At 37.1% G+C, this 17,037-nt stretch overlaps 2 protein-coding genes across 10 annotated transcripts in view; one reads left to right on the forward strand and one right to left on the reverse strand.

Moving 5' to 3' along the window:
• Positions 1-149: 149 nt before the first annotated feature.
• On the reverse strand, positions 150-13,326 carry dync2i1 (dynein 2 intermediate chain 1). Of its 6 annotated transcripts, none has more exons than XM_077229096.1 (22): positions 13,191-13,326; positions 12,838-12,891; positions 12,124-12,760; positions 11,956-12,011; positions 11,277-11,477; positions 11,033-11,053; positions 10,374-10,451; positions 9,827-10,046; positions 9,641-9,737; positions 9,366-9,495; positions 6,426-6,537; positions 6,228-6,322; positions 4,228-4,357; positions 3,533-3,702; positions 3,251-3,413; positions 2,832-2,939; positions 2,199-2,260; positions 2,043-2,094; positions 1,718-1,878; positions 1,471-1,602; positions 1,072-1,295; positions 150-891 (listed from the first exon to the last, which is right to left on the reverse strand). In XM_077229096.1, the coding sequence occupies exons 1-22, from the start codon at positions 13,203-13,205 to the stop codon at positions 720-722; spliced, it is 3,090 nt and encodes a 1,029-aa protein (XP_077085211.1). In that variant the 5' UTR covers positions 13,206-13,326; the 3' UTR covers positions 150-719. The 6 variants fall into 6 exon arrangements, with proteins under 6 accessions (XP_077085211.1, XP_077085210.1, XP_077085214.1 ...); XM_077229095.1 differs by having other exon boundaries at positions 10,991-11,053; XM_077229099.1 differs by lacking the exon at positions 12,838-12,891.
• Positions 13,327-14,251: 925 nt separating this feature from the next.
• esyt2b (extended synaptotagmin-like protein 2b) overlaps positions 14,252-17,037 on the forward strand; it is a 44,048-nt gene continuing 41,262 nt past the window's right edge. For 3 of the 4 annotated variants that reach the window (XR_013203666.1, XM_077229101.1, XM_077229103.1), the window contains exon 1: positions 14,267-15,071. Coding sequence is in view for 3 of the 4 variants with exons in the window: in XM_077229101.1 (XP_077085216.1) it covers positions 14,682-15,071 (390 nt within the window). In the remaining variant the exon portion in view is untranslated. Of the gene's footprint in view, positions 15,072-17,037 lie in introns of all 4 variants that reach the window. The other variant, XM_077229104.1, reaches the window with a different exon arrangement.

Below are 17,037 nucleotides of genomic sequence, written 5' to 3' on the forward strand. Positions count from 1 at the left end.
GTTGGCCTCAAAATGTGTGCTGCTGATAAGTTACCCTAAAGATAACAAAGATCCATAGTGTGGTTGTACTGTACAGTTGTTTATCTAGTGAAGAAAGAACACCCCTAGAACACCAATAACACAAGTAAATAACGAGAGAAACCCCAGTCTAACTGTAATTGTATTTTAATAAAAAATATCCATTAATAATTACAGTATATGATATTAACCTTGATAGTAAAGAAATGATGAGGACATAAATATTCCTGTTTAAATGCTACTCAGTGTAAATATTCATGTTTACATATTGTAAAATAATACAAAAAAGGATATAAAGTATGTATATCCCTGAGGAAAAGAAAGCTCATTTCTATGTGCTTCCTTTAGTATTTGATCTAACTTTACAAAATGCTGCTACAGCAAACAAAACCATTATGTTCCAGCCAACGTCAGCAAAGTTTTAGGTGTAATAAATTATAAGCCAGGAAAGTTCATTTGTTATTTGTATAGACCAAAAAGGCTAGCTGTGAACAGTAAACAACCATTTCTCATCCTCTACAGTTCATGCCACAATCAGTGAAGCTTTGAGTACCTTACTGATGTGACAAGGAAATATAATTCATTAGGTCCATCAATACTGTGTATGACTTTCTCTAAACTCTCTTTGTGTTTTCCTTTTTTTAATGTGCATATTATCGATTTAACTGAATATTAATTTGAATCTGGGCTCAGATCTCATATCAAAAAGCATTGTGCAAAGCAGAATGAAGTTTGTCTTTATCAGAGGCGCTAGGCACTGTAAGTGACTTCTTGAAATACTGAATCTCCACCTTTCCGGACTGCTTAGCAAGTGCAACGCCAGAAAATGTGTTCTGTTTGGCTGGCTCACCAAACACTGCCATGGCTGTTACCCTGTGAAAAGAAGTTAGAAAACAGAAGATTTTAAAAACAGTGAAGTGCCTGAGGGGTATGCTCTACCTCTGGAATTACGCATAGGGGAATTATCTGACATATTAGCTTCCTGTATAACACTAACTGAACTTATTTCTATCATATTAAAAATATCTAATGGTTGATGTCCTGGCTTTATACCTGTCATTGTGTATATTCTCAGTGATGGCTGGCACATAATCCTTCTCTGTCAGGTCCCAGATGAGCAGATCAGAGGCAGCATCCAGAACACAGAACACAGCTGGCCGTGTCTGAGACCACTGCACTGACAGAATAGGAGCGCCACTGGAACATTCAGACCACTCCATCAAAGGATCTTCTCTCAGGACCGAGTGTAATCGAACGGTTCCGTCACTGCAGCCAACCTAAGGAAAGGAATCAAAGGGGTTAATATAATGTTCCCAGAAACACATGTTCTAAATTTCAGCTAGATACTTTGAAAACTGAGAGTTAAAGTTTCATCACTAATAAAATAGGACTATGAAAACAGAAATACTACGGTACATAATACACATACAAAGCAATTCAAGCTGCTTTTACCAAGAACAGGGGTTCTCCAAAAGGACTGAAGTCAAGTGCTGTGACCTCCACTGGTCTACAGCTATCAAACTGCGATCTGTAGAACTTTGGAAGAACTTTCAAGCTATGCCTCGTACCATGTCTAACCAGACCCTTCGATAATAAAAGAAAATCAAGAAACATTTCAAAACCAAGATAAAAGTCTGTGATGGGAAACACCACCAAACCAAATGTCCACTATCTTCAACTTGAATCATGCAACACCCACCATGTTAGTACCAATGAAGTAATGGTTCGAGTCAGAAGGGAGGAACTTTAACTGAAGGCTCACAGGAGATCCAAATCCCATTATAATGTCTTGAGGTAATCTCTCAGTGGTCTGTAGAGAGGAGCTGTGGAGTAATTTAATTTTACCGCCAGGCCTAAGACCTGCCAAGGTAGAGAGCGTTATTAAAGTGTGAAAGGTCTAATAGATATGATTTCAGCAAAGGTGATTTCAACTGCAATTTATTTGTATTGAGTTTTGTTTATAATACTCATTGTTCAAAGCAGCTTTACAGAAAATAGGAAAATAAATTTAAACTTAGGCTTACCTAGGTCTGTTTGAGATCCAGAGTCATTTCCTTTGGGCAGCTCGACCACAACCTGTCAGAGATGAAACATACAACTTTATATAATCAATCAATGACACCGCATCAAATGAAAGTGAGTTTCTGTAAAATAAAGTTACTGGTAAAAATCAGACATACCCAGAGATTTAACACCCCATTTTCATCCAGAGATCCTAACTGAAATGACAGTCCCAGAGACTCTAGAATTTGCACAAGTAAAAAAGTAATTTCTTTTGTTGATTTTCAAAATATACATTACCGTTTAAATGTTCAGGGTGTGTATGATTTTTGGTAACACTTTACAATAAGGTTTCTTTAGTTAACATTAGTTAACTACTTTAGTTAACATAAACTAAGAATTAGCAATACTTCTTCAACATTTATTAATCTTAGCTAATGTTAATTTCAACATTTAATAATACATTATTAAAATCAAATGTTGTATTTGTTAACATTAGTTAATGCACTGTGAAGTAACATGGAACTAACACAAACACTAAAATGTTATAAAATCTTCTTAAAATCTTGTTATCGATGCCTTATTATCTATGTACCCCTATGTAATATTTTTGTGAAAACTGAAATATTTTTTCAGGATTCTCTGATGATTAGAACATTCAAATTACAGCATTTATTTTGTAACAACATAAATGTCTTTACTGTCTGCGATTTGTTTCTTTCTACAAAAAAAAAATCTTCCTGACCCTAAATGTTTGAACTGTACTGTAGTTTATTAAAAACAGTGTAAGTGAAACACATGGTTTGTATTACCCTCTATGTCTGCAGTTAGTGTGCTTTTTGAACTTGTATCGGCAGTTGCCAGTACAGGTTCAACAGACACCACAGGAGAGAGATGACCCACCCCAGAAAGTACAGCATCTGAGAACACACACACACACACACACGCGCACGCGCACGCACACACACACACACACACACACACACACACACACACACACACACACACACACACACACACACACACACACACACACACACACACACACACACACACACACACACACACACAAAAAGGTCAGTTTCACTTTAACTGTGACCTGACTCCAAATATATATATTTATATACAAGTAAGGTTAGATAAAGAATAAACAGTTTTTGCAAACACTTGTATATTTTATCTATTATTTAAATTGACAGCACAGCAGCTGAAGCTGTGAGCATTGACTGACCCGTAGAGAAGGTCGGGTAGCGTAGTGTCCACACCTCTTTGCCAACCACCAAGTTGCAGTGAGTGCCAGAATGTTCTCTGAGATCCCATACCACCACTGAACCCACTGCTGTACCAGCAAACACTAACGTTACTTTACCAGGACTGAAACAACAACACCTCACCTAAGAGGGTAGGAGAAATGGGAGAAAAAGATTTGATTTTGATTGACTTTCGGGAGAGCATTTAATTTCAGAAACATCAATAATGAATTTTAATGATACCAGTATGTTCTTCTCCATACCTCAGATTCATAAAGAAGAATTTTTTGGGGTCTGGATGGCTCCCAGATGTTCCACACACAGATGACAGTCTCGCTGTCAAGCCGAACAGCACTGGTTTTAGAAGGAGGATGAACAGACAGAAGAGTCTGTCTCTGGACTTGAGAGAACTGCAGCAGACTCACCTGCCGACCTGCAAAAAGGTAGACACGCACATACGTAATAAACACGGTTTACAGTTCATATTTATTGACGTTGATCATTGAATGTGATGTTTGAAATTGAATATTGTTATTGAATATAAGCCTAAATTAAATCTGTTCATCAAAAAAAGCGATCAAGTCTCTTCAGACAAGTTGGACTAAACCGCTCAATTCATATTGATTAGATTAACAATCGCTTTATGAATTGTGGTAGTAGTTAATCAAAGTGGTAGTTGCATAGCTGTCCATGGAGGGACAGAAAGCTCTCAGATTACATCAAAAAGATCTTCAATTGCATTCTGAAGATGAACGAAAGTCTTACGGGTTTGGAATGACATGAGGGTGAGTAAATGACAGAATTTTCATTTTAGGGTGAACTAACCCTTTAAAGCACATTTATTTACATTAATACAAAAATCCCGCTAACACATTCATTCCACATTAAAATCGTTTTTGAATGTATACCTCTTAATAGCTGCCATTCATCAGTAAATGTTATTTATAAAAAATATTACCATGCAAAAATGGGAGTTTGGCATTGAGTTGAATGCAGCCATCACTGAAGGACAGCGCGTCTGTTTGAGAGCGAAGTCTTCGGACAGAATTACTCTCTGCCATATTCTCCTCTATCAGAACAGCCATCACCTGACATGCAAAAAATACTTAAATAAATCACCCAGGGGCGCAACTACCCAGTGTTATGAGTGTTGTGCTATGTGCTTTGTACTGGACATGTTTTCCTTTTGGATGGGTGAGATTCAATTGTGTTTTCTACCTTTTGTTTGCTTTTCTGGGGAAAGAACATAGGCAAGTATATCGCGATATACATTGTACCCGTAGCAGATAATTGTTAGACACACCAGGTAAGAAGTGAGCGCCACTCTTTGTATTTCTGTTTTATTAGATAGTTTAGTTAGGGTGCCGGATGCACCGAAGATTTCGGTTTATTTTCTACATTTTACTTTGTATAGGATTAGTTTAGATTAAGGAGTGTTTTGTTATCTTGCGTTCTTTCTTTTGGCGCCACTTTTGTTCTTTTACTATTTATTGTTTGTTTAATCACCCTATCATTTATTGTATATAGCACACATTATTATTTGACTGGATTCAGTGGCTTCGGCTTATGGAAATAAATTCCAGTTTTTCTCTTCAAAATGAGTCTGACATGTGTTTTTTCACCACGCACCACTTCCAGCAGTATACTCAATATATATATATATATATATATACACACACACACACACATACACATATAGCACAGATCTTTAAAGAGAGAGAGAGATGTGTGCCCCTACTTACAGCTTCTATGTCACCCAGCAGATGTAACTATAGCGCGTATCTCTGACAGCACAGCTAACATAAACAGCTAATGGTAAAACAAAATCTATTTGTTTTCATGATAAACCAGCCTTATGGCATAAATAATGTTTTCCAGCTTCTAGTCATTTATTGTGCATGCTACCTTATATTTACCAGTTGTTATTTTACTTTAATAAAATTGAGATATGTCATTCATGGGATTGGTACCATAGGGTTTAACCAGAATCTAAATATAGATATCAGCAATATTATTTTGCATTAAGTTAGCAAACACTTGCCAGTCTGTTAACATTTATATTTGCAAGCTTCCAAGTTTGGTAGCAAATCTATGCATGATTCCATGGTAAACCAGAGATATTGCATTAGTTGTTTTCCAGATTCTTGTCATTTATTGTACATGCTACCCTATATTTTTCAGCTCAGCAACCTCGGTTTTGCATATTCTAGCTAGCTACAGTACATATTCTGGCTGCTACATTCCCAGTGTTAGCAAACGCTAGTCTGTTAACATGAATATTTGCAAGCCTCCTCCAAGCACAGACGTCACACTTTAAACCTACCTGTTGCCTTTCACCATCCACTTATTTAGCTGCTGTCGCATCCCTTGACATGCCATCTCTTTTTCCCTGTTTATTTTCTAGTTTTTGCCCCCGACAGCTTGCATTATTGCGTTTGGGGAGGTACGCGCGCAGTCAGCGGAAACTTGCGCTCGTGCGGACGCGTCGAGTATAACCAAGGCTTCACCCTTCTTCTATGTCAAAATAAATTCTATGATGGAATCTTATGAGGGCGCCGGCGCCTACACTAGCCTGTTAGTCCTCTAAAATGTATATAACTTTTTTATATTTAACTTATAGAACTTTTATATAAATGTATATAACTTACATAAAAAAAAATTATTTTAAACCATCGCTTTGGCGCCCCCATGATGCGGCGCCCCTATGCGCCGCATATAGCGCATATCCACTTTTTGCGCCACTGAAATCACCTAGTGGATTATGGGGAACTCGAGTTCATATGCACATATTGTTTATCTATTTCTGTGACTGGATAACGCAAGACAGGAGCAAACTTTTTCAGAGCTTTTTTTCACTTTTGTGGAAAATTATTTTAGATATGTGCAGATAATTTTTAACTGTTAATAAGTTGATAAAAAATAAGTAATAAATAATAAATAATAAACAATATTCTTTACCTGTGCAGCAGAACGTAAAAAAGTAGTCAGACGTTGAGAATCAGTAGTTATTCTTGCAGTGGATTCCAGTGAAGTGTCTTGAGACACCTTAGATCCTGGTTACAGTTCAGAGAAGGAAATAGCACATAATAGACTATATTATTTTTACACTTCCATTGTTGTTTGTTAATAATGACAGAGATATTTTGAACACAATACCTCCGCACGCTGCCTTTGCTTCTGGTGGGTGCTGTGTCCATTTTTCTGTCATGTCAACTTCTTCTGTTTGTATATCTCGATCAGTGTTGTCTTCATTGCACTGCACATAAGCCTGGAGACACAAGAAACTCATTGTATAAAAGCTATTTTGAGTAGGAAGAAAGAAAAACAAATCTAGATGACACAGAAGATGAGTAAAAGTGACTAAATACTTATGCAATCTCCAGGATTTTCCTCTTTCGCTCCTTTACCATCCGTGGCCGGGGTGCCTGCCACTTCAAATCCAGCAGCACCTGTGGCAGACTCGATTGCAGATCTGGTTTTCGATGTGGGGAACCATGTTAATTGGTCCCACCTTTCAGAGAGGCTGAAGTAAACTCCTTTTTTACTGCATTTGAACAGGTGGCATTTGGCCCTTCAGTGGCCAAAAGAAATGTGGGCTCTTTTTTACAGTGTAAATTAGTCGGAAAAGCTCAAGAGGTTTGTACATCACTGCACACCGATGCTAGTTTGGATTATGATGTGGTAAAGATGGCTGTGTTGCATGCATATGAGCCAGTCCCAGAGGCGTTCTGACATAAGGAAGCAGTCAGGCAAACATTTGTTGAATTTCCAAGGGAAAAACAGGTTTTATTTGACAATTGATGTGCTGCATGCAAAGTGACTACGTTCCAAAAACTCCGTGAACTAATGTTGCTAGAAGATTTCAAAGGTTGCCATCCTGATAATCTTGTTATTCATTTAAATGAGCAGAAGGTATCTTCACCCGCAGAAGCTGCTATTCTTGCTGATGAGTTTGTGTTAACTCATAGAGTGTTTTTTCCCCAAGTAAGTCGTTGATATTTGAACCTTTTCTATTACCTGGATCAGTAGGGTTGTCTAATGATTTGAGTTTTAAGCAAATAACTATGCTGCGTGATATGGGATCCGCTTAGACACTTATGTTGAGTACAGTGTTATCGCTGTCTAATGAATCGTATATGGGAGCTAATATGTTGCTCCGAGGTGTGGAAATGGGCTGTATTAAAGTTCCCTTGCATACTGTGTGTTTAAAGTCTGACCTATTTTCAGGATCTATACAGGTGGGCATGCGATCTCAGCTTCCAGTGGAGGGGGTTGACCCCATACTGAGTAATGATTTAGCTGGAGGTATAGTTTTTTTGCAGCCTGTCGTACTGGAGTGACAGACTGACATAAAAAACGGAACAGTCTGCTAACATGTTTTCTGTTTGTACGGTAATGGGCGCTCAAGCTTGTAAGCTCCAGGATGTTGTTGACATTTCAGATTCGTTTTTGGTATCTGATGGTAAAAAAAATGGAAGCTAAAATTTTTGTTCAGCCAGAGCTTACGTCACCTGTAGCTGAGAGTAATCACGAAAATCATAATTCCCTCCAGGTAGGAAGGGAGCAATTGGCCATGTTGCTGAAATCTGATCTTTCTTTGACTGCATGTGTTGCAGCTGTGATTTACACGGTACTCCTCTGAGTACCGTGCACAAATACTTAAACTTGCTCATGATCATGTTCTTTCGAGTCATCTGGGCATTAGAAAAACCTACGAGCGAGTGCTTCGCCATTTTTTTTGGGCGGACTGATCAGGGATCCAATTTTACATCAAAAATATTTACCAAAGTTGCTCGTGAATTAAACATAAAACATCTACTGCCCAGCGCCTACCACCCGCAAAGCCAGGGTGCAATATAATGTTTCCATCAGATATTGAAGACGCTGTTGCGTAAATTCTGTGTGGAAACGCGCAGAGAATGGGATGAGGGACCCATGCTGATGTTTGCGATGATTTTCTCCTGGTGAAAAGACTTACTTGATTCAGCAGGCATGAGACGGATTTTACAAAAGCAACACTTTTAGACCGTCGTGTTTTTCTTTTTCCATGCTTACACTCCGCAAATGAGATGACCCGAATCAAGACAGTAAAAACACACTCTTTTTTGTACCACACGAACTGGCCACCCTGTGCTCCCCCACGTACAGCTTTAACAACAACGGCAACATCTTTCCCCTGCACTGCAGCATGCAAGATCACAACGTTCTCGTGCCGAACAGCATGGGGAAAAAAACACTCTATGAGTTAACACAAACTCATCAGCAAGAATAGCGGCTTCTGCGGGTGAAGATACCTTCTGCTCATTTAAATGAATAACAAGATTATCAGGATGGCAACCTTTGAAATCTTCTAGCAACATTAGTTCACGGAGTTTTTGGAACGTAGTCACTTTGCATGCAGCACATCAATTGTCAAATAAAACCTGTTTTTCCCTTGGAAATTCAACAAATGTTTGCCTGACTGCTTCCTTATGTCAGAACGCCTCTGGGACTGGCTCATATGCATGCAACACAGCCATATTTACCACATCATAATCCAAACTAGTATCGGTGGGCAGTGATGTACAAACCTCTTGAGCTTTTCCGACTAATTAGCACTGTAAAAAAGAGCCCACATTTCTTTTGGCCACTGATGGGCCGCAGCCACCAGTTCAAATGCAGTAAAAAAGGAGTTTACTTCAGCCTCTCTGAAAGGTGGGACCAATTTAACATGGTTCCCCACATCGAAAACCAGATCTGCAATCGAGTCTGCCACAGGTGCTGCTGGATTTGAAGTGGCAGGCACCCCGGCCACGGATGGTAAAGGAGCGAAAGAGGAAAATCCTGGAGATTGCATAAGTGCATCTTTAAACAATGTGGCGCAGGACGTGAAACTGATAACTGCGTAAGGCTGAAACTAGCAAAAAAACACTTGCATCACGCCTGGAGCATGATAGGACCCTTAGAGTCAGATGATCAGATATGTCCTGAGATAAGTCATTAATCTCATGCTGCCTATATTGTTCTCATAACATGGCCAAATACTTCAAAATATCACCATTTTCCTTTTGCAGGACACATAGCGTGGAAGTACCTACAACTTTCTAGACTTCTAACCTGTTTGGTATTGGCTGTTCCAAAGGTCTTGATGTACATGTCATACTCATTAACAGGAGGCAGGTCCAGCAAAGAGAAGGTGATGGAGAAGTCTAAATCAATCAGACGCAGAAGTTCCTCACTGCGCTTCCTTCAATTCAAATAAAATGGATACCGATTAATTAGTCAACAAATGCAATTATTATTATTCTTTTATTAAATGTGTGTCCTTCATATTAGATGATCTCATTAGATACCCATCAGATACTCATTAATCATAAAGACAGATAACTTACTTCTGTTTCTTGGCCACTTTCTGGCTAACCTCTCGCTGCTTTGCTGATATAAAATCAATAATTTTGCCTTGTGTTTGACTTCTGTTAGAGTGTCTTTCTGTGAAAACACAACAAAACACTTTATTAGGTCTTCCTTTTCATGCTCAGCAGTAAAATGTGCGAATCAACAAACTTTTGTTTAACTACCTCTCTGGGTGATAGCTGACTCTACGATTGTTGGCTTTGATCTTGCAGTGTAGATTCTCTCATTTTCCTCATCAATGGCTTTTTGGATGGCTTCAATCTCTTCTCTTCTCCTGGGGCTCAGCTCCCTCTTCTTTTTTATCACGTTATTGTCATCTTCCTCTTTCTCCTCCTCCTCAACATCCTTGTCTTCACCTACATCCTCAAAGTCTTCCTCATAATCCTAAAAGCAGGAACAGCTCATCACTTTACAGCCAAATGAATAGCATAATAAAATATGGAATAAGAAGGAAGATTTAGTTGGATTTTGGATTGTGTTGAAGGATTTTGTTGGTTAGATTCAGCATTAAGATCATCAGGGCAATATAAACCTAAAATAATTTATATTTAAGTTAACTTGTATTTATCATAAATTCACCGAAATTCTTGATGAAATGATGACACCATGTCAAAATGAATGTTCTCAACAAAATGTGTTCACCATTCATAGTACTGTGTACTATCCGTACTTATGTCGTGGATGTAATGGGAGCACTGGGCTCCTTCACACCTCAAAATCTTCATCATAATCATCCTTATGATAATCTTTGCTTGATTGTTTGTCCTTTTCAGTATCTTCATTCCCCACCTTGAAACACAAGGGATACAATCAGATTAGCTGAGGGTTTACTCCTTTACTCAAAATGTACAATGGGAAACAGCTTAAAAAGTAAAGACATGCAACTAAACAATTTTAAATATTAGCTAGTAACTTGTAAGAAACACTGAGTTCTGAGACTAAAAGGAAGTGGTTTTATATTTAGGTTGATTTAGGCTGTTGTAATGTAGAAATGCAGCTTCTTGTGTTTATTTTGAGACCTGCTTCTGTATACTATACATATATTATATTTCCCTTTCCTAGTAGTTGTTGTTGTTAGAGGTCTGCTAAGCCTGTTGCATATCAAAAATGTATCTTGTTAATGCTGGTATTTCTTATTCAACTGTTGGATTATCAAAATGTATTTTTTATTTAATGGATTATCGAAGAAAAAAAATAATGTGGTCAAAAACCAACCAAACAAAAAACAAATTAAAAAAAAAACATTAAGAAATAAGAAATTTCAAATTGAATTTTAATTCCCTGCCGACTTTAACTTATCGTAACTGAACTTCAAACAGAAATCTTACAGGGATTTTTGGATCACTCATTTCAGCTTGAATAGACCTTACCTGAGGTCTCTTGGTAGGTTCCTACACACACACACACACACACACACACACACACACACACACACACACACACACACACACACACACACACACACACACACACACACACACACACACACACACACACACACACACAAATACAAAACATATATGAAATGGAAATGTATAACCTTACAAACCTAAAAAGCAAATGAATGTCATGAAACTTAAGCATTTAATTTAATTTAATTGACAATGTTTGTACCTCTTTGTCTCTAATTATACTTTCATTCATGTCATGTCCTGATGAATCTTTTTGTTTCCGCTCTCTTTCACTCTTGGAGTCTGAAGCCTCCTTGTGCCTTCTTTCACGCCTTCTGTCTTTCTCTTCCCTCTCCTTGGACTTTTCCTTATCTCCATCTTGGTGATGCTGTTCAACTTCTTGAGAGTGACTTTTGTTTGTCACCTGTTGACAATAACAACTTTAGCAAGACTTTTAATATTTTCAATGTTGACCAGCCACAATTTTTTATTTTCAAGTTTTCAATTTATTCAATTTATTCTTCAATCTTCCAGTAATATCAGTACAGTTTTACACCACTGTTTTTTTTTTTTTTTTTTACAGATTTACATTACTGGTCAAAAGTTTGGAGTAATTAAGATTTTTTTTTAATGTTTTTGAAATTTTGCTCACCAAGGCTAAATAAATACTGTAAAAACAGTAATATGGTCAAGCATTATTATAATTTAAAATAACTTTTTTTATATCACCTCGATATACATATAAAACAGTTAATTTAAATTGTAATGATATTTCAGAATGTTGTAGACAGTAGAATTTTAGATTTAAAAAAATCATACTTTTGACCAGTTATGTACATTTTACTTATATTATCAGTACAATATCTCACTCATAAATATCAACAATCTTATACATGGCTTACATGGCTTTCTTTATCCCTTTTTTTCTTCTCTTTATCTTCTCTATCTCTTCTGTGTTCTGAAATAAGAGAGATCATATTAATAATATCATATTCAATTTGTGATTTTCTACTAAATTCAAATTGATATGAAAAAAAAAAACTTTTTCTCTAGGCACAAACTGTTCTTACCTCTTTCTTTGTATCCAGAGTTGTCTTTATCCCTGCGTTTCTCTCTCCTTTCCCCGTCTCTCTGTTTTTCCTCATATTCATGTCGATTCTGATTACTTTCTCTTGCTCTGTGTCTTTCTCTTCTTTCTTTTTCTTTGTCTCTCTCCCTCTCTTCTTTTCCTCCTCCAGTTCTCTCCTCTTTCCTTCTATCTGTCTCAATTTTTTGCTCCCCATCTCTCTCAGCCCTCCTTCTATCTTTTTCTCTTTCCCTGTCCCGTTGTTTGTACATATCAATGTCCCTGTCTTTATCTCTATTCCTCCGTCTTTCATCGTTTCCCTTCTCAACTTGATCATGTCTTTTTTCTTCTTCATCTCCATCTCTGTGTCTGTTGTAATCTAATGCCTTATCTCGCTCTCTCCTTCTCTCTTTATATCTATCCTCCCTGACATCTTCCCTCTTGATATCCTGGTTTCTGTCCCTGTCTGGGTCTCTGTGTTTACTCTCCTCTCTTGTGCTTTCTCCATGTCTCTGTTTCTCTCTTTCTCTTCTTGCATCTGGATCAGGGTCTCTGTGTCGCCGACCCAGAGATTCTCCATCCCTGTGTTTCCTGTGCTCCTCTTCTCGTTTGGATCTTCTTCTGCTCTCCTCATTGTGAGTCTGGCAACACAATCAGATTTTTACGGGTTGTGCTTTTAAACCTCTTTTTTTACACACACAAACAAACGGCAAATTACCTGAATGTGCACTTTTAAGTCATCGGACCTCCATGTATCTTCTTTTGTTATTTGCTTATGAGAGGACGAGGGAAACTTACATTAGATGCGTTAAAATTGTGCAGAATGAAGCTCATGGCTCGATTACCTAATATAACTAAATAAATACTGCATACTTACAAGTTGATTCTTTATATACCAAGTGTTTAAATGATGAAGTAAACATTTTACAGATTTAACTTGACTGGGTAACTTAAGCAGCAGTTGTATTTGGCTATCGATGAGCGGCTAATCGTGCTGTTCAGCTTTAAATTCTTCACGAAAAAAACAAAAACAATCGCCACACAACAGCTGATCCATAAGTGTTGCTTTACCTTCCCAGGGTACATCACTTTAGAGATCCACTCCTCAGTTCTTCTTTTCAATCCAACAATCACAAGTTTGTGTTGACAGATATCACCGCCATACCGCTATACATCTACAGCGAATGCGCAGTTAAACGCTACTATGGTAACCTGACAAGCCAGACTATTAAATCGAGCAACGAGCAATCGCTTAACACCAATCTTACTATGGCAACCTATGGCAACACTGTAGATTAGAATTTTGAAAATAATCGAAAAATCGAACTGATAAAATGCGACATAGCCACTGATCTATATAATGACATGTCATTATATAGATCAGTGGACATAGCTCACAATATAAAACATGTCATTGCTTTGTACATGTCTACAGTCATTACCTACTTTTTTTTTTACACAAAGCTTTGTACTACATCTACCTATAGCTATGTCTACTGTTAATGCATTCTTGTTCAGATAAATTATTATGTTGATGTGTATGAATTATTTGTTAAAAGTCGTGAGAACTGAGCTAAAGACGACACAAATAAAACAAAGGCGATAACTACACGCAGTCGAGTGAGTCGACACTTGTTTTTGACACAAACTATCTATCCATCTGAAAATATTAAACAAAATATGAAACGGCTTCTTGTTATTGACCCAAGGGAGTGGACAAGTCTAGAGACAAACTAATAAATAAATAAGATACTAGATCAAACTAATGAATAAAAACATTTAAAATAAAGAACATATTTAACAGTACATTTACAGTAAGTAGAATATATATACATAATAAAATATAGTGTTATATTATATAACTTTTAAAAAACTACTAGATTTATAATATTAATTAATATAAATAATATTAATATAAATTAAAATTTCAGTGAAATAATTGGGTGTTTATTAAAGAGATATGCCTTAAAAATTCTGGTCGTATTTGGGGGGTCAGTACATCTAAAAGATCGCAAACCCCTAGTTGAATTAACACTTAAAATTTGGGCATCGCATCGCTGTCGACGCCTCATATTGTTTGTGTTTTTTCAGTTGCTCAGTGACCAGGTTGGCGATTTTGCGCTGTTTACACTGACCTCTCGAGACTCGCTGTGTGTGTGAGCGCACGCCGCACGCGCGCGCGCGTGTCAGGCTCTCGGCTGTCAGTCACAACAGCAGCACGCGAATCTTCACCTTCACCTTCACAACACACCAGCCACACAACAGACGACACACACGCACAGACAGTAGCAGCGACAACTGAGTTAGGTCTCTAATAATGCACCGCTTGATACGTTTTTAAATGTTAAGCAATGCGAACCTTCTGCGTCAAAATGGACGGGTGTACGGGCGAACTAACGTGAAACCACCCTCAAATTGATTTAGTTGAGCGTTGTAGCCTACTTAAACGTGGGACGGGATGGTCTGAAGTATCGTGTTTACTCTCGAAGCTTTTACATTGAAGCACAATGTTCACGTTTGACAGCAGTGCCTAACATTTTATTAGCGCCGTTTGTGCTGAATATGACAGAGGACATTATGACGGCTGTCCGCGGAAATCTCTCTCAAACTGCAGGTGCCTCTGGACAAAAAGATAGCGGACAAACTGCTCCGACAAACGGGGCGATTCCTTCCTCCTCAGCGGCGGCGGAGCTCAGCGAGGACTCCTCGTCCTGCACCAGCGAGCTGACCCGCACGTGGTTGCAGTTCGCCAAGACCTTCGTCATTATCTTCCCCATATATGTCTTGGGTTATTTTGAGTTCAGCTTTAGTTGGCTTTTAATCGCACTCACAATATTTTTTTTTTGGAAGAGAAACACGAAGTGTAAGAACACGAGGCTGAGCAGAGCACTCTCCTTTTTTGAGCAAGAGGCTGTTAAACAGGAGCTGGATGCAACTGAGTTACCATCATGGGTGAGTTAAACTCTTCTTTCATTGATGCCATTGGCTGTGTTTCAGATCATAGTCAGCACACTAGGACACAGACATGGAAACTAGAGGGAGTTTATAGTTGTTATAAAACTTTCCCTCACTAAAGCTTGAATCTTTAGTGAGATTTGATGGCCCTGGGACAACTTGCCATGGCATCTTTATATACTTTAGGCCTGGATGTGGGGCATTATGTGTTAAGCAAAGTCTTATAGGATCTTGAAATGTGACAGATAAACAGTATTTCCTTGATCAAAGTTAATTGTTTTGCTTTATTTAAGCTTATGATGTTTTGTTTGGTCTCAATGTTGTGTCCATTCAGCAAACTGAGTACCTGAAACATAAATAAGTGTGGATCCCAGCTAATCCCAGGCTGTCAGGCATGAGGCAGACCAAGTCTTTTTGCCCGCTTGTCTGTGAAGGTGACCAGTGTTTTGCCAGAGGATGCAACATGTCTCTAGCATATTATTTCCATCTATTTTTGTCATATATATATATATATATATATATATATATGATATATATTTATATATATATATATATATATATATATATATATATATATTTATATTATATTATATATAATATAAATGAGATACTTGAAACTGAAGGGTGAGAGCTAAAGTCAGTCTGTGTAGTTTCAAATGAGGATTCAGTGCTCTGCAGTCACTGTTAAAATGTTAGTCTGTAATTTTTACAGAAAAAAAAATAATATAAAAAATGTGAAAGTAAATAAATTAACTGGTTAACTTTAATTACCTTACCATATACTGTAAGCATTGCTTTTTTTTACATACATTTTGTTTTTTGCAAGTAAAAACAATGCATTACCATATCATTTACAATGAAAAACAGTAAAAGGACATATGATTATATTTTAATTTAATAGTTTTGTTTCTTCTCATATTTGTTCAGTAATGTACATTCATTTTTTGTTACATTTGCTATTATGGTGCAGTACATTTGAATGTAAAAAACAGATTTTGATAGTTCAAGTAGATTGGTTAAAACATTATATCATTAAATTAAATACATGATAATTATCTTCAAAATATACAGGCACCAATATGCCATCCCGTAATGACTGAAACATTGTCAATGTATTTTGTATGGTGTATTTTTAGGAACCACATCTGCCAGTTTTTTTTTTTACCGTAAATTTAACTGGATATTTTTTATTAATGTTGATCAAGATGGCATTGGATGACATTTCCTCCTTACCCCCCTTTACTAAATGATTGGCCTCTCAATATGGGATTCCCAATGATAAATTCAAAACAAAAATGTTTCATGTTTGCTTTCCCCATTCTTTAATTCTGGCATGAGGCAACTTGCCTGTAGGAGATCAGATGTCTGTTGAACTGGTTTATTCTGATGAGTTTGAAGTATTTTGTTTTGTTTTGTTTTAAAAAATGTTTCACAACAGTAGTGTTATCAATTCAATGATTATTCATTCATTATTTATTTTGTGGACACCAGGCACTCAAACCAAAACCAAAAGTCATCTGTGTCTTTTGAAACACTGATGAATTGTTGTCCAGTTTCTCTCTGATTTCTAGGAAGTTTGTGATGTGTCAGGTAGATATATTATCCTTTATCTATAAACGGTTCACTGGAAGTGGATTGAATGCCAGTCTTCTTAAGGAGACAGGTTTCTATGAAGTAAACCAATGTAAACCAATATCTCTTGCCTAAACATTGTCTTCAAGCTTGTTACACAAACATGCATTGCAAAAAGTTCAAAGTATATATTCTTGCAGTTTACAAAGCATGTCTAAATTAATATATAATAACTTTTTAAAACTTTATTCACAAGGTAGTATCGCGACAAACCAATATAGTTCTATTAATACAAAGACAAACCATTTACATCACATGTTATCACATTCTCATCAAATGATGTCACTTAGTTCTCTATAGACTTTAAAAAAGATCTCTACATTTCTGTGGC

The sequence above is a fragment of the Siphateles boraxobius genome, unplaced genomic scaffold (genome assembly GCF_051911475.1).
Source record: "Siphateles boraxobius isolate OS27281-9 unplaced genomic scaffold, OSU_SipBor_1 130, whole genome shotgun sequence".
Lineage (NCBI taxonomy): Eukaryota > Metazoa > Chordata > Actinopteri > Cypriniformes > Leuciscidae > Siphateles > Siphateles boraxobius.